This window comes from Pinus tabuliformis, chromosome 9, assembly GCF_031772625.1.
Source record: "Pinus tabuliformis cultivar Carrire ecotype Pingquan chromosome 9, CPIR1, whole genome shotgun sequence".
Lineage (NCBI taxonomy): Eukaryota > Viridiplantae > Streptophyta > Pinopsida > Pinales > Pinaceae > Pinus > Pinus tabuliformis.
The window spans coordinates 1,618,063-1,643,714 of NC_142307.1; the positions used below are offsets into that span (position 1 = coordinate 1,618,063).

A 25,652-nucleotide genomic window follows, 5' to 3' on the forward strand; every position below is an offset into this window, starting at 1 on the left:
CGTTAGTATTTAACACCAAACCAAGAGAAACTAACTAAGAAGATAGAGGCTCTTCCCTTTTCAATAAGGAAGGGAATACCATTGGACTGAATCCCAAGCCCCCTTCAAGAAAGAATATTGATTTTATTATTAACTTACAAATGAAAAAAAAAAAAGCCTCTAGGACAGTGAGAAAGGTTTCTCCAACACTTGAGAGGATTACAATGAATAGCACTCTCAACAATCGACAACTACTCCTCAAGATCACCAAATGCCAAGAGAGGAGGCTATAAGCAAATGAATGATAAACTTCAATGAAGAACGACTTGCACCAGACCTCAAAAACCCCACAGCCTAGATGAATCAGTCCACAAAAGCCCATGGCCTATCAAAGAAAAAGGCTAAAAAATTTATGAAAGGTTATATGATTAATTATGTGTTTCCAAGCCTTAAATTTTCAAATTTCAAATCAGAAGATATGCAGCCTCCTCAAAAGCTCACAGCTAGGGGGAAAGAGCCCTAATAAACCTTACCACTAGCCTTGAAATATGTCTCAAGTGGTCAGCTCCAAGTGGCTAGTCTCAAGCCCAAAAATAAGTGGTAAAACCCTTAGAAAACGTGAGAACAGGTCTGCAAAAAATACCAAGGGTTAGTATTAAAAAATGAAAGCAAACAATAGAAGTCCCTGGAGTCATGTGGCTAAGGTAAACAAGCCCCAAGAGGCTGCAGCTAGGCTAGAAGGAGGTCAAAAGGCTAGCAGCTAGCCAAAAGAAGGTGTAGGGTCTAAACATGACCCACAAAATATGTTTATAAGCCTACAAAAACAAAATCCAAGTTAGATTTTAAATGAAAATGGAGAAAATAATCAGAAAATTATTTACAAAATTTAAAATCAAAACCCTTGCCAAGAAAATCAATTTCTAAAGTGAAAACAAGGGCTTAAACCCTAGTGACTTCCTAAGAAAAAAATTCGTTGAACAAATGAAGCCACAAAAATATGGATTGATCTCCTTAAGAGGTCTAGAGAGGCCTAAAACCCTTGCGGCCTTGAACAAGGAGGAAGAAAAGTTAGACGGCCCTCTAAAAATGAGACGGTGAGCTAGAAACCCTAGCCGTCTAGGCTAGGTGAGGGCTAGAGCCTTCAAGAAGTCAATTTCTACTTCATCCCTTGAAAAATCCACCTGCAACAAATCAAGAGAGAAACGCTCGTACTTCCTTCAGATCTGCAAAAAAAACAACCTAAAAACCCCAATGGCTATATACAAAATAGAGAAATATGTACAAGGCTTAGAAAATTTATTTAAAAAAATAATTTACAAAATTTACAATGATTTATGGTTCTTATAAGCAGATATATTCAATTAATGCACAAATAGATTAAAAATAGATAAGTGAAATAATTTAATAGGTGAGCAATAGCCAAGATCTCTGCAAAACAAATCGTTAGATAAGCCTTGAAATTTAACAAAGTGGGCTCTTAAGCTTTCTTGTCTTGGGAGTTGGTTGGTCCAACCGAAGACTTCCCCTCACGCCCAAGATCTGAATACCATAAAGTCTCTACACACTTAAGATCAAGTTATTAGATCACTAGAGGTTAGATAACACAATAAATCTCAAGATCTAGAGATACCTGCTAGATCAATCAACTTAATATGTTTCTCTAAACCCAATAACTAATGCAAGATACCTGTGCAAATAGTTAATCCAACAACTGGCTAATGAAATAATAACTTTTAAAATTTTAAATTCAATAGAGCATTAAGAACATGATTCAGAAAAATATTACCACAAGAAGCAAAAGAGGAACACCACCATGAATAAACCCCAAAGACTTCTTTATTATTCCAGAAAAAATATTACAGACAAGCAGAATTGACTCCGAGCTAGATTACAAGTTTTTTCACGATTAAATGAGGAGCAAATAACTTCCTTATATAGAAAAATGAGAGCATAAGACCCCTCCAAGTGGAAAAACGGTTAGATCCCTTGATTACTATTGCACAAATCTCCAAAAAAAGTCAAATTCCTTGATTGCTGAGCTAGATGGACCAAGCTTTGACTTCTAGGTGGTTTTGGACCATTGGAGAATCTTCAAAAAATAGAATTCTCGAAATTCCATCATTCAACATAACCACCTAGACCGAAAATTTTGATTTCCTTGAGAAATTAATTCTTTTTGGCCCAACCAATTTTTTGAGTGGGACTTTCTGCCTTGGAAATGTGACCTTTATCATATTTTTTACTTGATTCCTTTTGGGAAAGGTCCTCAATATTTTTTTGATAATTTTTCCACTTAAAAGAAAATTCTCTCATTTTAATTTTTTGACCAATTTTCAGCTTAATCATTCCGACATTTTTCACTAGAAAGTAAAATAAATGACTCAAAAGGGGATTTACACATATTTTCCACCCTCAAAGTGTGTCTAGATAGAAAGCTTAGGAGTTGTGGTGTAAAATCAATTACTCATACCCCTTACTACTTCTGTAAACGACACTTTTACATCGAGTATTACATATAAATCCCATAAATAAGGGGAAAATTACAATTAAAACATGACCTCTAGACACAAACAAATTCTGCGACACTTGCCAGATGATACATTATGAGAATTTACATAGACTCAATACCACTAGGACTTACCTAAGACCTTACCATTGAGCGCCACTCTAGCTTTGGGGTATGTGTGGGAGAAAAACATTGCCAATTATAAGGGTTGGAAAACATGAATAATTGGCAGAGGATAAAAACTCCCTAGAGTGAAACTCTTTACTAAGAATCATCAACTTACCTAGATGTTTTACATGGCTTAATAAACATACTAGAATCATTTCTACAATAAAATCCCATAGGGCTACAGAATTTGGGATTACAATAACAATCTGGAAGTTGCAAGATGATGATGACTTTGAAAAATATCACCCGCTAACATGTACTCTGTATCTTGGGGTAGTTGACACATATGGTCAACAAACCCTTACATGCTCTATAAATGAGAATTTTTTCTTATTTGTGTATAAATGGTTTCGATTCAGATGGATGCACATGAATATAAGTGGTTTTCTTTAAAATTTGAATACTTTATGTGTTTTTGGTTGACCAGTTTTTGGTCCAGTTTTTTTACTGGCTCCGGTCCATGTAATATTCCTAATTAGCTATGGCTAATTGGAATATTTGATTTTGTTCAATTTTTTCCTTCTATAGTTATTTGTAAATAAAAAAGTGAGGAAGGGGAACATAACTCACTTCAGAATAAAAAGTCACTTCCTAGGTAGCACAACATTGTGACTTAAAGGGGAGCCAAGGGGGCCAAAGGGGGACGCAGAAATGGAGCCCACGCAGACACATGGAGGAACTGCGCAGGAGGAAAAGAACACGTGGCAGGAAGGGAATCACGCAGGAGGAGATGAGCCTAGGGATTGTGAGAGGCAGAGGCTATAAAATAGATAGGAGCCCCCTCATTTTGGATCATTCAGTTATGTGCATTTTGAGCTAGTCGTTTCGACTTCTAAGCACGCTGGTTGTTTAGCTAGTCTGCAGCACTGTTTAGTGCATTGAGTGTCTCCGTTCGGAGATCTCACCCTTAGCCCCAGGGGACTTCGAGTGCCTGCTCGGGCAAGGTATTTCCTTTGGTGTTTCAACAGTAGTTTCATCAGCATTCCAGCAGCAGTTTTAGCAGCGTTTTGGAGGACTGCGCAGCACTGGGAGAGGGACGCAGTTCTGTTTGGTTGTTGTGCTGGATTGGGGTTTGCAGGTGGAGTTATGAGGGGAGATTGAGCAGGGGTCCAGCTCTTGTCTCATTGGAGGATTTTGGCAGGGTTTCAGGCAGTGTTTCAGGCAGATTTTAGAGGGGTTTTCTTCAGTGGCAGCGCAGGGCATTGAGGAACTGCGCAGAACCCCAAGAGGGTGTTTTTTGGGGGTCGGCCATTCCAGGAAAGCTTTCTGGCTTTTTCTGGGTTTCTTGTGTAGAGCCCGAATCCAGAGTTTCATCTTTTTCCGAGGAGGGGAGTAGCCCCAAATCATCATTTGTTTTCTAGCAGTAGCAGCAGCATCCACGCAAAGAGGCCATTCTTGTCATTCTGAGAGTATTTCTTCACTTGCCTTGTGCAAGTCGAGGTGCCATCTGTCTAATCACCTCTTGTACTCATTTTATTACTCAATATAATAAAATGGCTTAGCATAACTCACTGCATTTCTTGTGTATCTGCTTATATTTCTGGTTTACATTATTATATGTTGTTCCACTGTTATTTTATCACTTCTGGGTTATTATATCATTTGCAAACATTTGGTTGGAGTTTTTGCTGGGGTTTGAGAATATTCTGGATTAGGAATATTACAGTGGTATCAGAGCATAGATCTGGCTCAGCCTGTGGAGCTAGCAATCTATGACATCGAGGGAAAAACCCTACATTTGTTACAGAGGTAGGAGGTACAGAGACACTGGACGTAGGTTGGAGAATACCTACGGGGAGGGAGACTGTGTTCCTGTGGTGGACGTAGAATAGGTGGAGCCTGTGGTAGACGCAGAACAGAGGGAGCTAGTAGTAGACGCAGAACAAATGGCCGACAAGGACGGGAAGAGATTTGCGGATATGCTCCTCAAATCAGTGCAGGATCTGTCGAGGCAGATTGAGGTGATGGGGCAGAGATTCGCAGCAGTAGAGGCCAGACAGCGTGAGAGCCCACGAGTTTTTCAGATTGGTGAGGGATCAAGTGCATCCCATCACTTGCCAGAGCAGCGTGATACTGCGCAGCAGGTGGCCTCACATGCCCCTACACGCTCTACCATGCCCACTTTCTTAGGAGCAGACACAAGGGTCGTAGCCCAGCAGGAGGCAGAGCCCAGACATATGGGCGATTATTTTGCAGAGTACCAGGCCTATGGGCAGGAGTTCAAGGAAGCCCTCTCATTCAGAGATTTTGTTCAGCTCCAGCGGGATAGCAGACCCCGCGACCATCACAGAGGGTACCAGCATTACCATGATGGCGACACCCACCGTGCAGCGAGTAGATTCCACTTGCCTACATTTTACAGCTCATCAAACAGTTCGGCAAAGTCTTGGGTATAGAAGCTGGACATTTATTTCCAGCTTAACCAGATGTCGGAGGCAGGGGCCATCAAGGTGGCAACATTGCATTTGGATGGCAAGGCCTAGGATTGGTGGTTTCATGGGATGGTTACACTGGGGCACTCCACAGTGACGACATATGTCGAGTTTACCAGGAGACTGAGGAGAAATTTGATCGGAGGGATCCAAAGCAGCATTTCGTTGAGTTGACGAGGCTCAAACAGACAGGGAGCCCAGAGACCTACATTGCAGATTTCTTGGGGGTCTCCGTGATGGTGCCAGACCTATCCACGGCACAGAAGGTCTATATGTATGTTGAGGGGTTAGCAAAGCCACTTTGGACGCTATCAACAGGACCTGGGACTTACAGGATGTCTTACCCAGGACCCGGACACCTTACCCCCAGAGACAAACTTTCCAGTCTAAGGGGAAGGACGTGAGGATTCCACCTCCAAAGGGGAATCCAGGACGAGTACAGCTTGATGATGATGCCAGGAGGGAGCTGAAGAAGAAGTGGTTGTGCTTCACATGTTAGGAACCATGGGCACCGGGACATAGATGTGCTGCTGGTAAAGCACATTTTATTGAGGTATTCTCCGAGAGCAGTGGAGAAGAGGATGATGAGGATGATGGGGAAGCAGGAGATAGCCATGCCATACAGGGACCTTTACCACCTCCACCACCAGCAACAGGAGGTGCATCATTTGCACCTACCGGAGGGGCCCTTGCGGCATTACGAGGAGTACCCAAATATCTGATGCTACGAGTACGGGGGACAGTACGTGGCCAGCGAGTATCAGTTTTGGTGGACAGTGGGGCAACCCACAACTTCATCGATGCCTAGATGGTTGAGCGGAGAGGTATATAGACAGAGAGCTTCAATGGGTTTTTAGTCTTGGTCCCAGGAGATCAGACCATGACGTGTGCTCGATATGTTCCAGAGCTTTCAATGACGATGGGCACCTACACGTTCCATTCCAGGAAAGCTTTCTGGGTTTTTCTAGGTTTCTTGTGTAGAGCCCGAATCCAGAGTTTCAGCTTTTTCTGAGGAGGGGAGCAGCCCCAAATCATCATTTGTTTTCTAGCAGCAGTAGCAGCATCCACGCAGAGAGGCCATTCTTGTCATTCTAAGAGTATTTCTTCACCTGCCTTGTGCAAGTCAAGGTGCCATCTGTCTAATCACCTCTTGTACTCATTTTATTACTCATTATAATAAAATGGCTTAGCATTTCTTGCTGCATTTCTTGTGTATCTGCTTATATTTCCGGTTTACATTATTACATGTTGTTCCACTGTTATTTTATCACTTCTGGGTTATTATATCATTTGCACACATTTTGTTGGAGTTTTTGCTAGGGTTTGAAAATATTCTAGGTTAGGAATATTACAGTCCAGTTCTGACCGGTTCCCGGTCTGAGAGGTTTACCAATTCGATGACTGGTCTAGTTCTAATAACATTGTTGGAAAGTAATTATCAGATTAGAAGATTGGTTTCTCTTACAGAAAATCAACACTATGAACAACGACCCTATGATTGAACCATCTTGCGTCTAAACTCTATGTCGACCATACTCTAACTTACGAAAATTGTCTCTAAAAACTTACTCTGAACACTAGCCTCTCCGAAATCATACTCTGAACACCAACCTAATGAAGTAAATTGGCTCCCAAACCTTCAATTTGCAAAGGAACAAATTTTGGGGTTAACAAGACCTAACCCCTAAGGCATCATGCATAAAGTCCACAAAATCCATGTCTTGTTCCTCAAAAAACTATAAAATATTACAAAGATAGCATTCCACAGAAAACACCTCACAAAATAGTAAAATAATAAACTTGTTAAAGCACTTGATAACATTTGAAGTGCACACTTTGTTGATTTTTGGTAGCATTGGATGTTCTCTAGCCTTGAAATTTGGAGGAGAGGCTAAGGCACATGAGATCTCCAAGACCTAGAAATCGTTTTGAGAAATTCCACCCGGATGAAGAGTTATTAAAGTAATTAATATTTTTAATGGGTTCCTAAGTCTAAACTTACGAAAATAAAAATATTAATCGGTATTAATAAAGATAAGGGTAAGAAGCTTCTAAGAGATGAGGTCAAGTCTATTTTAATCTTCGTTGATGATTAGGGACTTAATCTCGGTCATTGATTCGTCAACAGGAAAAGGATAAGAAAAGACTTGAGGATCATTTGGAGACACACCGGAAGATACTCAGTATCTCAAGGAAAATCGATTCTCAAGTAGAGGAGATTGATTTTAGAGGGAGAGTTGCAGGGTGGAGAAAGAGGAGGGCATCAGCAGCAGGCAGTGACAGAGGAGGAGGTGACACAGGGACAGTGGAAGACAGCACAAAAAGAGACGCAGTCCAGAGGAGAGACGCAGAGCTTGCACAGGCTGACACAGAGGTACGCAGAGCCACTCAGAGCCACGCTAGGCCACGCAGAGTGACGTAGGGGTGACGCAGAAGTGGGAGCAGGATCTCCAAAGTGTCAGAATTTCTCAAAGGAAAAGTCTCAGGTGTTTTCTTTCAGTTTCACTGTAAATCATTCCTTGTAAAAGCAATTGTTGCTGAAGATTAATAAAGCCCTCATTTGCTGCACTAGTTTTCCCACATTGGGATTTTCCGGGGACAATTGTCCAAAAATAACTATGTTGATGTGATTGGTTCTTGTGCATGTATTTTTTCTTTGGGTAATTGTGTGATAACTGCAGTAGAATTTATTTTAATATTTACTAAAGGGATTTCGTAAATAACTTATTGTGAATAATAACTAGGTGAAATAAATCAGTTGCTGCAGTAGTAGAATTTCAGTTTAGAAATTTTCACAGACTAGGGAAGTAACAAATTACACTTCCACTGCATGACTGTCTTCCCCTCCAAGGAGAGAAATTTGCCATTTTCAATTCGCCTCATATAATTGTTTCTCATAATTGCTTTGTTTAGTATGCCTACATTATAAATTTGTTTCTTGCTTATTTAGAGAGTAATACAAAGGATAATTTATGTCAAAATCAAACATATGCAATTGCAGGTTCTTAATCACTTCACAGAAGACAAAAAGATTATGATTTTAATGATATCACTCAAAGATACGAGTTGTTAACTTTACATATCCCGGCAACAATGAACAAGACACATCCTACATAACTTCCAACACCTAATCTTTAACACGTGGCTAAACTAATCAAGTCATTATAACATATGTTAATCACGTCATGACATAATTTTAACATAAGGTGACATTATAAAATTCATTAAATTAGATTATGGTACAAGGTATGACCAGTATAACATATTTATTCTAATAATTTTAACATATGGAGTGAATAACCTTTCCAAGACCACTAAATGTGACTAAACTTTATCCTTTCTTTATAGCTTTTACCTTAAGAAAATTATATGTAACTTTACTAAAAGATGGTCCACACTCCAAGTGTCAGAGAGAGAGAGAGACCTGTTTGTCGAGGAGAATACATTTTCACATGATAGCATTGCTGCGACCGTCAAAGTTTGAGATAAGCAGCCCATCTCATTTGCTGCTATCAGAGCCCTTGCAAGTGAAGGTTCCAATGGAAGCTCTGTTGAAAGATGAGTTCAAATATACAGATATCCATTAGGCAAAGAAGAGATCAGTCCTAAAGTTTCCCTAGTTGTTAACAATATATCGGATATCGCATCTGCAGAGACAAAATTAGGCATAACATTTCCATGTGACAAACTACACCCAATAAACAGGAACCTGAAGAGTTGAATATCTATAGTAATAACCTTAGACTTTTTCTTTGCCCAGAGTACCCAGAGTGAGTTAGATTTCTATGTCCTATACCAATAATGCTACCCATACAATAAGGATTCTCCACTCTACATAACAGAATAATACTGCACTCAATCTCCTATATTTAGCAACCCAAAAGAAAAGATTTAATCCAATTAGGCATTCAATATTTGAAAAAAGGTAGAAATGAGACAAATCGAACAAAGTAAACTTAATCTTCCTGACAACCTTTCAATTGACATGGTAACTTTTCTAGATCAAGTAGATTTGTTTACAGTGGTTAATCCTCTTGAATTGGTGCTATTAGAATATCAACATAAACATGATGAGGCCAAATTAACTCCACCGAAAAAACCAAAGAATTGTAGAGGAAAGAACTATAACAATTGGTAGCAAATATAACTCCAGGTTACTTATATTCTTAGTTTTGTAATAAGTCTTTCTCTGATTTTGTATAAACAACATAAACATTATCAATAAACAAGAAATAGATATGAGAATGGATGACATATATTTTAAATTGTCAATGATGCACTTTAAATCTAATGCCTACATCTTTTGAAGGTGGTCAGGTGTAGCCTGTTACCACCTTTTACTCCTTTTAGCTGGGGTACCTACAGTAAAGTTTTTTATGTACACAGCAGTTTCCAGCATGTCACTTCCCCCCTCTATGGCCTAGTTGCATTCTGAACTTTGGGGCTGTCACCACAAAGTCTAGTAAGCCTAGTGCAAAGCCCCCACTGGGAAAATCTAGACCTTATGGCAACAAGAGATCAGCCACCACCGTCACCTCAGTGGCATATCTCCAGCTGTTTAGTGATGAATTAAATTCCACAAGGGAGGCTTCACTATATGGATCACCTAATGCATATTCAACAAGGACTTAATATGAAGCAAGATCTATGATTGGATAAGGTACTAGCATAGCGTAAAAGGCTAAGGTAATCTTTACCAATGTTCAAGTACGTGTTGGAATTTGGTTGTCATTGACGTCAACCCAAGCAGCAGCCAAAAGAAGCCTCACTTTCGATCAAGACAATGACAAGGAAGATAACTGGTTTTGCGAGCAAGACCATCAGCATTTGATTGTCCTCGCCATGCTGATCCCAACGATAGGTGGCATGCCAAATAACTCCTGACGGTTGAGGAGATATAACTTGTCAAATTAGGAGCCCTGAATGTGTGGTTATGGTTATAGGATTAACAACTGGCTGCTCTGAACCAGAAACTGGTCAAACCAGATGGTTCATTGGCCAAACCAACCGGACCGGTCAAAAAACTAGGTCCATCGCCCTCATTCTCCCTTGTTTTAGACAAACCGGGCATAAACCAGCTGATTCATTGCCAAGCCGACCGCGGACCTACCAGAGGCATTCTTGGAGGCTTGTGAAATGGTTTGGAGAGAAAATAAAGGTTGTTTTCCTCAAAAAACAACCCCTCCAAGCCAATAAAAGGAGGTCTCCCATCTCATTTGCCTCACACATCTCATTTAGAGTTTTTGTGAGCTTCATTGTGAGCTTGGAGAGTGTTGAACTTTTGTTGGAGTAGTGGAACAACAGAGAGTTTGAGCTAAGTAGTAGCCACCATGCCTCCAAAAGCCAAGCATACAGCATGGGCTCATTATGATATGATTGATGGCAAAATGGTCTGCAAATATTGCCAACAATCTACTGAAGGAAGGGGTATTAAAAGGGTCAAGCAACACTTGGCTAGGATAGGAGGCCATGTAAAGCCATGTGGACCACCAAATGAAGTAATAGGGCATATTAGGGTAGAATACCTTTAGAAGTTTGAGACTCAAGTCTCTGAGCCAACAGAGAAATCTGTGACTCAAGCAGTTGCAAAGTTTGGGAGTCAAGACTCAACCAACCGAGCTTGATCATAATGAAAAGTTTCAACTGTCAACCGAAAATCCTGATCACTAATATCATATATGTAGACTTGTAGTAGGCCAGTGGCCCGATAGCTTGTAGGCTTTGTTTTTGGACTCTAGAGACCATTTAGAGCCTCATTGATTATATAGTTTGTTGTTGATATGTATTGCACTTGGAACCATTTTGATATATTCACCTTTACATGGTATATGGATGAGCAAACTTAGCATATTTTGTGTCTATTGGTTTGGAATCATGGTTTTAAACATTAAAAATAGTTATTTTCATTAAAAATTAATTATTTCATGTGGTTTACTAAAACCGGTTCATTCAAATCTAACCAGTCTCAGTTTTACTGGTTCCGGTTTGAACCCTGGTTTATTAGGTGAACCGGTCCGACCACTGGTTCCAGTTTTTAATACTATGGTTATGGTCCCCAAATTGAATGTTAAAAGGCAGCTTGATGATTGCTTAAATATAGGCTTTAATTTCAAGAAAATTTAATTAAATTGTGTGGGTCTTATCAACCCTTAAATTCAGGAATATCCTAGCCCAAATCGCCTGGCTAATAATTCAAAAAATTGAAGTTCAGGTCGACTCCACAAGAAATGAATTTAAAAATTCAAATTTGAATTTTGATTCGGATTGGCTCCTTGTTTAATGGGCAAGTCAGACCCCTCTTGAAGCCCCCTCCTCTATATATAATGGTCAGATTTCTCAAGAAGAGTATCAAATCATTCAAGCAAACATCTATCTTTTTTTCTGAAATACTGAGGCCAGAGTAGTCATGAGTATCTTCAGCAGAGGGCTGAAGTTTCTTAAAGTTTCTTCTGGGCTTAACAGTTGTACACCTGTGAGAATTTGTTCGCAAAGGCAGAATTTCATATTGGACTGTCTGAGGACTAAATCTGGCATCTCGGTTCATCTTTTGGGTTGGTTATTCGCTAGTTCTGAGCGCTAAGGAGACAACTGTAACAACTAATTTCCAAGATCTATGCAAAAGAGTTTCGTGAATTTTATATTTTTGGTCCTGATTTGATGAAGGAAGTCTGAAACTGTGTGAAGGACAAGTTTGGATTCATTTGGAATGAGACAAAATTATATTTCGTGGCTACAGTGCATTTGAACCCTAAATGATTACACCTGTGAACTGAATAATTCACCAGTGCCTATGCATTCCGAGATCAATGTGTGTGGCTAGTGTGCAATCTGGCAGGCCGTGTCATCCCTGTGCATTTCAGATTTGCTATGTCGTGATTAGGACAAAGTTTACATACACACACACATTGCAATTGGCTGCCTGCGTGAGGTAAGAAAATGACAGTGTGATCTGAGCATCGCATTACCAGTAGGGCGCATAATTAATAACGCTAAATATCTGAGAATTCAAGCAGTGATTGGTTTGCGGCTGTGATGTTTTAAAGGAACAAACCTGTGAGTGGTTTGCGCATAGTTGGAATGCAATCTCAGTATCGTAAGAATGTTTAGACACTGTGTGATAATCGTTGGCAATCTGAAGAGTTATGTGCAAACTCTTGTGTAATCCCAATAAGGAACAACCCAGATATGGAGAATCTTAGTCAGAGCGTTCAGGGCAAGTGGAGGTTTGCCGAGGCAGGGTGGTGCATGGCGGAGATTGGAGTCTCCTTCAGGTTGGAACCTGAGAACGCTTCAGGGTAGTTGGGTGGTGGTAAGGCAAGTTGGAGCTTGCAGGGTGTTGACGCATCCTTTCAATTGGAGCTGATAAAACTAGGGTGTTGGAGGCTGGAGCCTCCTTCCAATTGGAGCTGGTAAATCAGGGTGTTGGAACTTGGAGCATCCTTTCAAATGGAGCTGATAAATTAAGAGGTTGGGGCCTCGTTCTAGTTATTGCTGGAAAATCTTGGAAGTTGGAGGTTCATGTTGTTGTAATTTTTCAAGGCATATTAAAAGTGTTCGGTGGTTTTTTGCCTGGAAGGCTTTCCACCAAAAAAATCTTCTGTATTTGTGTATTTGAGTGATGTCGTGTTGATTTATGTTTCGATTTGATGAAAATGATAATTAATGCTCTGAAGTTTAAAATTAACTAATTGAAGTGAAATATTGATTCACCAATTAACTAATTAAAGTGAAATACTAATTCACCCCCCTCTCGGTATTTCCAACAGTACTCTATCCTTAGACCTCTTAAATAGATTAGTAAGTTGTTATAAGTTATAGGGTTCGAGAGATATTAATTAATATGACATGCAATGTCATATAACATCTAGAAGAAATATGATATATCCCTTCAAGCATAGATCAATAAATGAATAAGGCTATCAATTGTGTTAGCAAAGTTCAAGATATGCAATCGAGTTTTTATGGCTGAATCATGCATAAAAACAACAATAAAAGAGATGATATCAGCCCCAATTATAGGGATTTACCATCCAATTAATGCTAAATTTTACCTATTTCAAGTAATTAAACGCAATCCCTAAATAACACATCAAGAAAAAATATTATTTAGCCCAATTTCAAGAAACCCCTAACCCTAACCCTACACACAGAAATTAGAGAGAAGAGAGAGAAAAGATTGATCAACACCTACCAAACTATTGTCTTGATCTAATTACGTAATGGAATCTTTCAGGGCAAATCCAATGAAGCCAGCCCTGATGAAGAGGGTGAGAGAGAGTCGCTTCTTACAAACCCTAACGACTTCCTTAGACAAGAGATTTTAATTTTTAAATTCAAGGAATGCACATATCAAAGTTCCCTTGAAGGATTCAAGGAAAACACTTTTACATACCATATAGAATCAAGATTTCAAGATAAATATTGCAATTTTAACATGACTCACATAGAAACCCTAATTTACATAAGATAGCATGCAAAAGGGGAGAAGATAAATAATAAACTTGCAAAATTCCATAACATTTTTTTCAATCAATCCCAAAGAAGCCTCCACACACAAAATTCATTCTCAAAAGGCAATTCGCTCTATAAATCTATATTGTGGCCAAGTAGAAAAGACAATAATAGCTAAAGATGATGATGAAAAAGTGAGTGGCATTCCCTTCTTTAATATGAGGGTGACCAAGTCTCCCGTCACTAATTTAACAAGCAAAAGCCCCAAAACAAGTTTACTTGAGTGTTCAACTCGGTAAAAGGTCACAAACTAACCTTGAGATAGCTCTAAAACATAATAGTATGCCAAAAATAACCCACATGTGGAAACAAAGTAACCTCCACCATGACATCATCCTCCAATGTGGGAAAAAATGCGTCAAGGAAGTGAGGCAATGATCCAAGAGAGCTTCTCACACCAAGAAAACCTCAAAGTACAAGTATAAACCTCTAAAAAGTACCTTCTCCACCATGACATGATGTGCCTATGTCACCCTTCCAAGGCATGTACCGGTGAGGTGGCACCATCAAGGGTCAACGTTTGCATCAAGGAGCCATATACTAGCCCTCCCAAGTCATAATAGTGATAACCTTCCTCATCTAGGCTTCGGAACAAGGCATCATCCATAATGCAGGGTCAAGGCCTTTCTCGAGACGTCCTAGGTCCATCAAGATACATTATCAAATAATCCAACACCCAAGATTTCAAGCTCAGTATTTCACCAACTGGAGGCACATCAAGAGGTATAGAAGCATGTGGAATTTTCTCAAGGCCCAGCACTCTTCTCTGGAGAGGGGCAACGTTGGGGCCAAAAATTCATATCTTTTATCAAAACAAGCATTGTACCCTTTGGAAAGTGTTAAAGATGAGTCAAGCTATCCTCCAAAGGATCTTTGTTGCATCTGTGATAACACTTGAATAAAACCTCTCAAGATCAAGTGAAATCAACTTCATTGGGGAAATAAAACAATTAAAGCATCATATTGGGCCATATCTAATGTTAGGCGCATAAAAATACTTCACACAAAACTCACCTTCAAAAGTTTAAATAGCTCAAGGCCTATAAGCAAGTTACCTCACTTATGCTAAGGATGATTAGGCGAACCACCCTATTTCATGTTTCTAGTCCCCAAGGGGAATGAAATGTCCAAGATTGACACATCAATCCAGAGGTGTCTGCCATATGGTGCTCATGAAGTGAGAGAGACTTCAAGGAAGATGTCATAACGATGGGACAAACAAATGGGGGCCAACATCCAAATTGTATTTATGTAAGGAGGCAGCAATCATGGTTGCACGAATTATCCCTGATGTCGCCTAATTCCACACCTAAGGTTAGCATGGAGAATGTCTCTAGCTCCACTTGGTGTGGCCCTAGGGACATGCTAAGAGTTGGGGCTGTCACCTAATTCCCAACTCCTCCGTCTAAGCTCTCCCTTAGATGAAGCCAAGGGGCGTAGACGCTAAAGTAAATCTAAGGTTTGGTTGGTAAGACTAAACAAGTTCTAGGAGATCAAAGATTAGTTAATCAAGATACACATCAACCATCAAATTAAACTTGCAAGTTCTTCAGCAAGTAAATGATATAACCATGAGCATGTAAAGCAAATAGATGAACAATGATATCACAATAGAGAATGGAAATAAAAAGACCAGTGCCAAATAAGTAACTTGCAAAAGAAACTAAATGCTCAAGGAAGTAAATTAAACTTGCAAAATAAGAACATAAAATGGAAGGTAGTGTTGACCACCAAAGTGGCACCTGATGATTATATGAAGACTCCATGCCAAGGATGGTCCAAAGGACACTTGTACCATCATATATCATCAATCAACAGAGTTTTTAATCTCTACTTCTATTTCTCATCATCTTTCTTGTACCCAGATTCCACACCCTGCGGAAAATTGTAATACGTAATACTAGTAATGAAGAATTTTGAGTATGTAACAGGCCTAGGATGTTGGCACTCGATCAGAAAATGAGTACAACTTGGATTGTTTTTTAATCTAGTTAATTAGCCTTTCTTTTTTAGAGGCAGATAATTTTCTAGGTTTTTTCACTCACCTTTTACACCAAAGTTGGGGTGGCGGTTTGAAGGTTGAGCCCCTAACACATCTCAGTCTCTAGCTAAGTTGCAGGAAACGTGGCCCTAGGGGTCGTTTCCTCCCGGGAAACGAAACGAAACCCGGAAACGCGTACCGTACGGCCTGGAAACGCGTTTCCGGCCGTACTGCCACGTTTCCCGAAACGGAAACGTGGCAGTACGGCCGGAAACGCGTTTCCAGGCCGTACGAGCCACGTTTCCCCAAATTTATGTGTTGTTTTTTAAATTTTTTTTTTATTTGTTTTTAAATTTTTTTTAGGTTTCCGGGATGTTCTAGAAACCTATTCTAAAGTTATAAAAGAGCAGTTTGTCTCATTCTCTCATCACACTATTCAGCAAGTCGTTTCTCTTGGAGACTGGCAGTTGTTTCAGCTAGGGTGTTTTGAGCAGTGAGCAAAGTAGATTTCAGCAGCAGGAGAAAGAGATTTCAGCAGCAAGAGAAAGAGATTTCAGCAGGAGATTTCAGTAGCAGCAGATTTGGCTCAGCTACAACCATATTTCTCTTCTCTTTTCTGGCATTTCGGGGTAGTCTCAGCCACAGATAATTAATTTGGGTAAGCCACATTCATTTTTTTAGTTTTTTCTTACTATTTCTTCAATTTTTCTAGGGTTTAGGCAGCCAAAAATATGAAAAACGTTTTTTATTGATAGATTTGTTTTTTAAATTTATTTTTGCAGCAGATTTGGCTCAGCTACAGCCATATTTCTCCTCTTTTCTGGCATTTTAGGGTAGATTCAGCCACAGAAAATTAATTTGGGTAAGCCACATTCATTTCTTAGTTTTTTTTTTACTATTTCTTTAATTTTTCTAGGGTTTATACAGCCAAAAATATGAAAAAAGTTTTTATTATTTACAGATTTGTTTTTTTAATTTATTTTTGCAGCAATGGCTTCCAGCCAAAGTGCAGCTGCAAGTTCAATCCCTAGGGCCAACCCAAGGGCTGAATATTATCCTCTTTGGAGGCATGTGACGAAGCTTCAAAGATGTGGAGGTGGTGGCTCATGGGAATGGCGATGCAATCTTTGCAATAATACGTACAAGGGCTCCTACCCAAGAGTGAAGGCGCATCTATTGCATGGAGGAGGACAGGGGATTTCAGGTTGCACAAAAACATCAGATCCGTTGGCAAGGAGGGCATATCAAAGAGAGCAAGATGAGGCGGATGGTACTAAGAGAAGGCATGATGAGCTTACTCAAGCTCCATCTAACATTGAGCCAAGGATTGTAGTTGAAGCAAGAAAGAGGAGAGCTGGTCACACTCAACAACATGAACAACCAGCACCCAAAAATACCAGAGGCCCAGGGGCATCCCCTTCAGTTCAGGATAGTAGAATTGCTAGATTGGTGAATGTGCAAGCAAGAGAAGAAACTGATTCCAGAGTGGCTAGGTGCATTTATGCATGTGGTATCCCATTCAATGTTGTTCGCTCTCCTTACTGGCAAGATATGATAAGGGCAGTTAACAAAGCTCCTTAAGGGTACAAGGGGCCCAACTATGAGAAAGTCAGAACCCAGCGTCTCAAAAATGAGAAGGACCTTGTGGAGGACATTTAAGCTCCAATTCGTTCTTCCTGGAGTAGCTCTGTGGATACCATAGTCTCAGATGGTTGGACAGATATGAGGCGCAGACCATTGATAAATATCATTGCCACTTCCCCCAAAGGAGCAATGTTTATCAAGGCAGAAGACTGCTCAGGAGAGGTGAAAGATGCACAATACATTGTTGATGTTATTATAAAAGCTATTGAACAAATAGGGCCTAACAAGGTGGTGCAAGTTATCACGGATAATGCACCGGTTTGCAAAGCTGCAGGTTTAATTATTGAGGGGAGGTATGACCACATCTTTTGGACACCATGCATTGTCCATAATCTGAATCTGATCTTAGAGGAGATCGACAACAAAGTTTCCTCGATAAAGGAACTCACAGGGGAAGCAAGGGAGATTATCAAATTCATCACCAACCACCACCAGTCTCAGGCCATATTTCAAGAGTACCCCAAATTGGAGTTGTTAAAAGTTGTTGAGACAAGATATGCCTCAAACTTCGTGATGTTGCGCCGCCTTGTTGAGGTTAAGCATGCATTAGTTTCTATGGTGGTGAGTCAACTTTGGATTGAGTGGAGACAAGCAGATTCAGAGCGGGGATCTATGGTGCGTAGATTGTGCCTTGATGAGGATTGGTGGAGCAAGGTAGATTTCTTGCTAAAGTTCACAACCCCTGCATTTGAGCTTCTTCGGAGTGCTGACGCTGACCAACCTTTCTTGGGAGAGGTATATGATGGCATGGATTCCATGGTTGAGAAAACTATGGAAATCATTTCGCAGGAGTCTCCACAACTTTTGTTTGTTGATGATCATTTTGCTGGTTTGATCAAGAAAATCATTGTTGATAGGTGGAACAATTTCAATACACCATTGCACACTTTAGCACATGCTTTGAACCCCAAATTTTATGATGAGGAGCTTATTGCTAAAAGCAATGGGAAGAAGAAGGCACCCCATAAGGATAGAGAGGTGGCTACTGGGGTGAAAAAAGCCCTTATGAGAATGTTTCCTTCTCATCTACATAGGGAGGTAAAGGAGGAATTTGCCAGTTTTGCTGCAGGAATAGATGATTATGCAGATATATCAGCTTTGGAGGAGAGAAGCACCATGAATCCAGTTAGGTGGTGGATTTGTCATGGAGCAAATGGTGTACATTTGCAAAACCTTGCCATTCGTATTCTTTCACAAGTGGCAAGCTCTTCATCAGCAGAAAGGAATTGGAGCACTTATGGTTTTATTCATTCTGTGAAGCGCAATAAGTTGGGCTCACAGAAAGCAGAGGATCTTGTTTATGTGCACTCCAACCTTCGCCTTGCATCTCGTAGGGGTCCAGAATACAACAGTGGTCCTTCTAAAGAATGGGATGTGGATGCAGAAAATCCTGATTTGGATCTCTCTCTTGCTGCCCTGAATATTGAGGCCGAATCTAATAGTGGAATTGGTGCATCATCTTCTTCAGCACTACCATCCACTGTTGAGCATTGTGCTGCTTCTATTTTTGATGAGGATTGTTATGATGAGGATTAGTCTTTTGTGACTTGTCTCTATAGTTCTTGCAGCCTTATAGTCTTTATTGTACTTGTAGCCTCATATACTAATATAAATAAAGGCTGATTTTGGATTTTCCTATATTTTTATTTTCATTATGTGATCATTCATGACTCATGAGTAAATGTGATGTAAATTTAATCTTAATGTTTAAATGTCATAAATTATAATCATATAACGTAAATGTATCATTCATGCTTTATGATTGCACATATATATAATAATAATTTTTAAATATTTTTAATATATATATATATTATTATATATATTCGCGTTTCCCCGTTTCCAAAATTTGGGGAGGTCGCGTTTCGTTTCGCTTCCCGTTTCGGAAACTCTTTTCCGTTTCCCCGTTTCGTGCAACTTAGGTCTCTAGAGACGATGTATATTACCATACTAGATCACACAAAAAAATTCGTGGAATTTGGTTCGGTCTAGGTAGTCATTTTTTTATTTTTTTTATTTTCCGCACTGCGAAAATTGCAAATAAAATTGTATTTAAATTGAAATATGTGTAGTCTAGAGAAGTTGTATGTGGTATGAGAAATAAAAATTACACCTCTCACCCTCAACTTTCTACTATGACACACTTTGAGGGGTTAATAATGTATTCTAGACCCTCAAAACCCACTTTTCCTATGTTTAGTGGAAAAGTGGCAATTAATTAGGTTAGAATAAAATAAAAAAGAGAGAAATAAATTATTCCATGTGACAGAACGACATGCAAATGACTTGGAAATTATCCCAAGTCAAAGGATTGAGTCAAAGGACATGTGGATTGTTATCATTAAAATTTTCATTTTTGTAATTTATATAAAATGTTGACAGTTGTGTTGTCAGCATTTAAGGTTGTAATAGACAAGGAAAATTTCCGATAGCACTTTAAGTATTCCAATTATAATTTTAGAAGAAAATCGCTGACAACGGTTTCATCTACTGCCTTTAATGTTCCAATAATGTTTTATGAAGGAATTCACTGACAACAGGGTTATCAGTGTTTTTCTGTAAAAATGGAGAGTTAAAAAACTTTGTTTTTTAAACTGTTTTTCCTGTAAAAGGCAATAAATTCGGGAGAGGTTTCTGAAGAGATGAAAACAGATTTTCCAAATCTAAAGGAGGTTTTTGTCCACAATGGACCCATTTAGAAAAACCTCTCATGGTTTTCTAACAGGTGTTATGGTTTGGAATATTCGAAGGGATATTTGAAAGGTTGTTTTTCAGAATTTTACAGTCCTATTTTAGTAATTGTTTTCAAAATAATATCCCAGACAAATGAGAACGAATTTTACGAAACTGAAAGAGGTTTTTGTCCACAATGGACCCGTTTAGAAAAACCTCTCTCAGTTTTCTAATAGGTATCACGGATTTGGAGTTTCTGTTGATTTTTCGGTAGCATTGGATGTGCTCTAGCTCCAAAATTTTGTGGAGGGGCTAGAACACATGAGATCTCCAAGAACCAGAAATCGTTTGGAGAAATTCCACTCGACCTGCGTGTTATTCAAATAATTAAAGGGAATTAATTTAAATATGGATGAGAAGCTTCTAAGTGATGAGGATCAAGTCTAATTTAATCCTAGTCGTTGATTAGAGATTAGATCACGTTCGTTGATTTCTCAACAAGAAAAGTATAAAGGAAGGCTTGGGGTCAGTTGGAGAACGCACACAGGGAGAGCAAAACTTGAGCTAGATCGCAATTCTGGGGCGTGGTCTGCTGAGAATTTCGGAGTAAGCGTCTAGTGCAGAGGGGCAGTTCGGCAGCGGGACTTCCGTCCAAGGCCGAGAATACATAACAGAGAGGCAGAGCAACACCAAGAAGAGACAGCGCAGCTCCAAAAGGGTGACGCAGAGGCTGGAGGGCTAACGCAATCACGTAGAGGCAGCGTTGTGGTTTCTGTGAGGCAGATTGGGCATCGATTCAGCAAATCAGTTTCTGAGTCAGGGAGGCTCACCAGAAGGGTGACGCAACTCCTAGAGGAGGTGACACAGTTCCAGCGCAGAGTTGGGAACAGTCATTGCTGCAAAACACTGGGGACAGCGCAGTCCCGTGTGGGGTTTATTCATCCAATCGCTAAATCCACCAAAATATTTGTCTCTGGATAGAGGTACTTCTACTAGGTTTATTCTCTGTTGGGTGAGCCGGATTTGGCACCCTAGTTGTATTCAGAAATCTGCTTGATAATAAAACCCTCATATCTGCTACACCGGTTTTCCCACGTTGGGATTTTCCAAGGACGTTTATTCCAAAAGTAAGTGTGTCCTTTGTGTGGTTGTCTCATTTATTTTTTCAGTACTTGATTTGTATAATAGTGTAGGCTGCAATGTATTTGATTTAATATTTTACTGAATATTTCTGAAAATAACTTGTTAAAATGAAGAACACAAGTAGGTAACGCAAATCAGTGTACTGCAGTAGGATTTCTAATTTGTTAGATTTATAAATTTTCACATGATATCAAAGCGATTGCAGATCAAGGAGGACTGAAGCCATCAACGAAATGACAGAGGAAAAATATGTCCATGAAGACAGTTGTCCCGAGAGACAGCGCAATTTCAGGCCAAAAGAGCAGAGGAGGGGTGAAGTAGTCACCAAAGGAGGCTCACGCAGAGCCTGCGTCAGCCTGATTGGGTGACGTTGTTGCTATAGAGCACAGCGCAATGTTTACTGGGCCAGCGCGGAGACTGTTGAGTCTCGTTTTTCCGGTTTCTGTAGCTAGAGGTGCAGCGCAGATTTCATCTGGAATTACTGGTGGGGTGTTGATTTTGTTGGTGCATAACAGTACCTAGTGGGGCAGAAGCAAAGTAGAGGGAATCAGTTCCTCAGAAGATTTCTTACCAAGAAATCTGGATCCCGGGCTGAGCAACATCAAAGAAAGCTCAGAGAGGGGTGGTTCAACAGTGGTTGGCAGAAGGAATTCCGTGAAGGAAATTGAAATTCAAAGGGAGCTTGTTCCTTAGAGGATTTCTAGCGCCACAGAAATCTAGATCCGAGTTTTGCTGGGGCAACAGTGAAAGTGGGAGAAAAGAACCAGTTCGACATTTATTTGAGTAGAAATGGTTGTTAACGAACTGAGGGATCGGGACAGGTTGTATGGAGCATCCAACTTCGTCATCTGGAAGGCCAGGATCCTGGTAGTTTTACATAAAAATTGCATCAAGGATTATGCCTTGAGGACGGTTGTCGTTCCGGTTGATGTTGATCCTCTCAAGAAGTACGAGGAGGCTCAAGAAAAAGCAATGTGCATGATCTTAGACGGGGTCAAGGATCATGTGATCCCACATATTGCTGAGAAAGACACAGCAATGAAAATGTGGGAGGCCTTAACCACATTGTATGAGGGAACTTTCGTTCAGCGGAAGATGTTGCTTGAGAGTCAACCGAGATAGTTTTAGATGCAGAAGGGAGAAGAAATCAATCCCTTCCTTCTCAGGTTGCAAAGGATTCGTGACCAACTAACCTATGTAAGGGCTACACCAGATGCTGAGTTTATGGTCAGAACTGCCCTGAATGCAGTCACTGAAGATTGGGAAACCTTTGTCCAAAGTATCTTGGGTGAGGCTTCTCTTCCCAGTTGGGAGAAGATGTGGGCAGCTCTTTGACAGGAAGAGATCAAACGATGGACCAAGGCGAGAAACAGCAACAAACGAGTCAGAATCAAGGAGGAAGAGGAGGATGCAGCTCTCGCATCAGAAAGACAGCAAGGGCAGCAGAAACGAAAGAAGAAGGAGATATCCAAAGTGATATGCTTCAGATGTGGAGAAATAGGTCATTTTGCCACGCAGAGGCCTCGGAAGAAGGGCAAATAAGAGAAGTCTGACTCAAAGGCTGCTCCAGCGCAAGCTGACAAAGAAGTCGATCATGATTGCGCCATGAGTCTTCATGCACCTCTAGAAAAGAAGTGGGGCGATATAGAACTATAGTTGGAGCTACAGTGAAGTAAGAGGGCAGGATACTTGAGGTGCCCAAACGCTTGGATCACATACGGTTATGGGAGCCCTTAATGACAGTAGAAGAATGACGGGAGTTAGTTGGTGCGAGGGATGATGAAGCAACAGTGGCAGAGCTAGAGTGCCAAAGTCTCAAGCAGCGCAGTGGAGTCTTGCAGCAATGCGTAAGGCACAGAGCAGATACAACAGCAACATAGTAGCATCAAAGGGTCAGCACAAATTAGCAACAGAGGTAGCTTCAACGTCAAGGGGCATCCAGACTGACCAGCATGCCAGCTTTTGGGTGGCTTTTCAAATGCTTAATTCTTAGCAACTGAGTTGCAGTGCAACAATTAGCAGTGCCAGTGTTATGGGCAGCATGATGCAGCATTTTGAGAGGGAGATACAGTACAGATGCAGCAGTGGCAGTGGCAGTGTCATGGGCAGCAGCACAGATTACAGCAACGCAGTGGATGAAAGGCAGTATGCCGAGCATCAACAGCGCAGAGGACCAATGTTGTGGATCAGTGTGATACTTCTGCTAGGAAGTATTGCTAAAGCACATTCCTCGCTAAGAGGGAGTGTTCATTTTTGGTTAGCATCGGATGTGCTCTAGCTCCAAAATTTTGTGGAGGGGCTAGAACCCACGAGATCTCCAAGACCCAAAAATTGTTTGGAGAAATTCCACCCGGACTGCATGTTATTCAAATAATTAATTATTTTTAATGGTGCCTAAGTTAAAACGTAGGAAATTAAAATAATTAAAGTGAATTAATGTAAATATGGGTGAGAACCTTCTAAATGACTAGGATCAGTCTAATTTAATCTTAGTCGTTGATTAGAGATTAGATCACGGTCGTTGATTTCTCAACAAGAAAAGTATAAAGGAAGGCTTCGGGTCACTTGGAGAACACACACAGGGAGAGCAGCACTTGAGCTAGATCGAAATTTAGGGGCGTGGTTTGTTGAGAATTTCAGAGTAAGTTTCTAGTGCAGAGAGGGGCAGTTCGGCAGCGGGACTTTTGTCCAAGACCGAGAATACATAACAGAGAGGCATAGAAGCACCAAAGAAGAGACAACGCAGCTCCAAGAGGGTGACGCAGATGTTGGAGGGTTGCACAATCATGCAAAGACAGCGTTGGGGTTTTTGTGAGGCAGATTGGGCATCGATTCAGCAAATCAATTTCTGAGCCAGGGAGGCTCACTGGAAGGGTGACGTAGCTCCTAGAGGAGGTGACGCAATTCCAGCGCAAAGTTGGGAGCAGCCATCGTTGCACAACACTGGGGACAGCGCAGTCACCTGTGGGGTTTGTTCATCCAGTCGCTGGATCCGTCAAAATATTTGTCTCCAGATAGAGGTACTTCTGTCAGTTTTATTCTCCGTTGGATGAACCGGATTTGGCACCTTAGTTGTATTCAGAAATCTGATTACTAACAAAACGCTCATATCTGTTGCACCAGTTTTCTCACACTGGGTTTTTCTGGGGATGTTTAGTCCAAAAGTACGTGTGGCCTTTGTGTGGTTGTCTCATTTATTTTTTTAGTACTTGATCTGTATATTGGTGTAGGCTGCAGTGTATCTACATAATATTTTCTGAATATTTCTGAAAATAACTTGTTAAAATGAAGAACACAAGTAGGTAATGCAAATCAGTTTACTACCGTAGGATTTATGATTTGTTAGATTCAGAAATTTTCACAGTTTCGAAGCGATCATTAGACCCTATTTTTCAAGAATTCGTGAGGGAAAAGCTCATGAACAGTTGGTGACTTGGATGCCAATCCACCAAATTCAACTTCTTGTTCCTTATCTCCAGCAATAGCATTATCTTTAGATGCAGATAGGTTTGAAAGTTTTATATGCATGTATTTGAGAGATACGCTTGATCTCTTTTATTGTTAGCAATTTGTAATGTCTATAAAGACAGTTTTCTTTAAAATGAGAAGTTGGGAGTCATTTTGAAAAATTACTTGTAGTCTGGATATGTTTGAGCAATCTTAAATGTATTTGTAGTGTTTGATGAGCAACTAGTATAAAACTCATCTTTTTCATTTCTCTGTCACTATTTCTCTATTATTAATTATCTCTTTCATGTCTGAAATGTTAGTTTAATGAGATTGGATTTCATTTTATGCTCCTCTCTTAAATTATCAGTCATTAAATACTTGTTGTTCTCAGCTCTTATAAGCTTTGTTTCCTCTCAATTCATCTTTCTCCAAAATCTTCAAAACAGTCAAAGGACGTGCTACGCCCATGCTTTGTGCAATTTGCTCATTATATCTGTGATCTCATTTGGTTGATAGCTTGACTCCATGCCCAATGGTAAGTTTTGAGGATCATCCAACCATCTTATACCTAAACCCAAATCTGGCAACCTGAACTCAATTACGAAAACCTTCTGCTACAATGACCATAGAGTAGTTGAGATTTACGGAAAGATCCCCCTCCGAGTTGAAGGGCCAACTTTCAACCTAAAAGCGGTTTGAGGTTACCTCGGCATTTCTCCCTGTAGCCAGGTTGTTCTCTAAGTGATAACATTGATGATGACTGAGCACACTGCATCATAATTACAACATTATCTCCAAGAAATCGAATTTCCCAGAGTTAATGCAGCACTTCACATGTGGAGAAATCGAATTCCTTGGAGGAGTTAATGCACAAAAGAATATTTGACTGGATTTTGGTGGAGGATTTCATGGGAGCTTGTCCCACTTAGCACTTCACTTCATCTACACTCAGCTACAGTTAAGGAATTCGAATTGCTCCAAGGAGGGGACCATGCATTCCTTGAGGATCTACGTTATCCCTCATTGGGATCATCTACAAAGGTGGCATCATATGGATGAGGATTGGATTGGGACTTGGGTCAACTGCTTGTCTCACTTCACACTTGGGTTTGTTGCTTGTGTGGAATAGAGAATTCGATTTCTCTTGGAGGATTTGATGGTGACA

At 40.2% G+C, this 25,652-nt stretch overlaps 1 protein-coding gene and 1 long non-coding RNA gene across 4 annotated transcripts in view; one reads left to right on the forward strand and one right to left on the reverse strand.

Annotated features, from left to right (window-relative positions):
- LOC149146812 (putative pre-mRNA-splicing factor ATP-dependent RNA helicase DEAH4) overlaps positions 1-25,652 on the reverse strand; it is a 448,775-nt gene that overhangs the window by 218,899 nt on the left and 204,224 nt on the right. For all 3 annotated transcript variants that reach the window (XM_089438928.1, XM_089438927.1, XM_089438929.1), the window contains one exon: positions 8,510-8,633. In XM_089438928.1, coding sequence (XP_089295054.1) covers positions 8,510-8,633 — 124 coding nt within the window. The remainder of the gene's footprint in view (positions 1-8,509; positions 8,634-25,652) is intronic.
- LOC149146813 (uncharacterized) lies at positions 15,937-17,000 on the forward strand. The gene is made up of 3 exons (XR_016263581.1): positions 15,937-16,235; positions 16,360-16,439; positions 16,566-17,000. It is a non-coding gene; the product is annotated as an uncharacterized LOC149146813 (long non-coding RNA).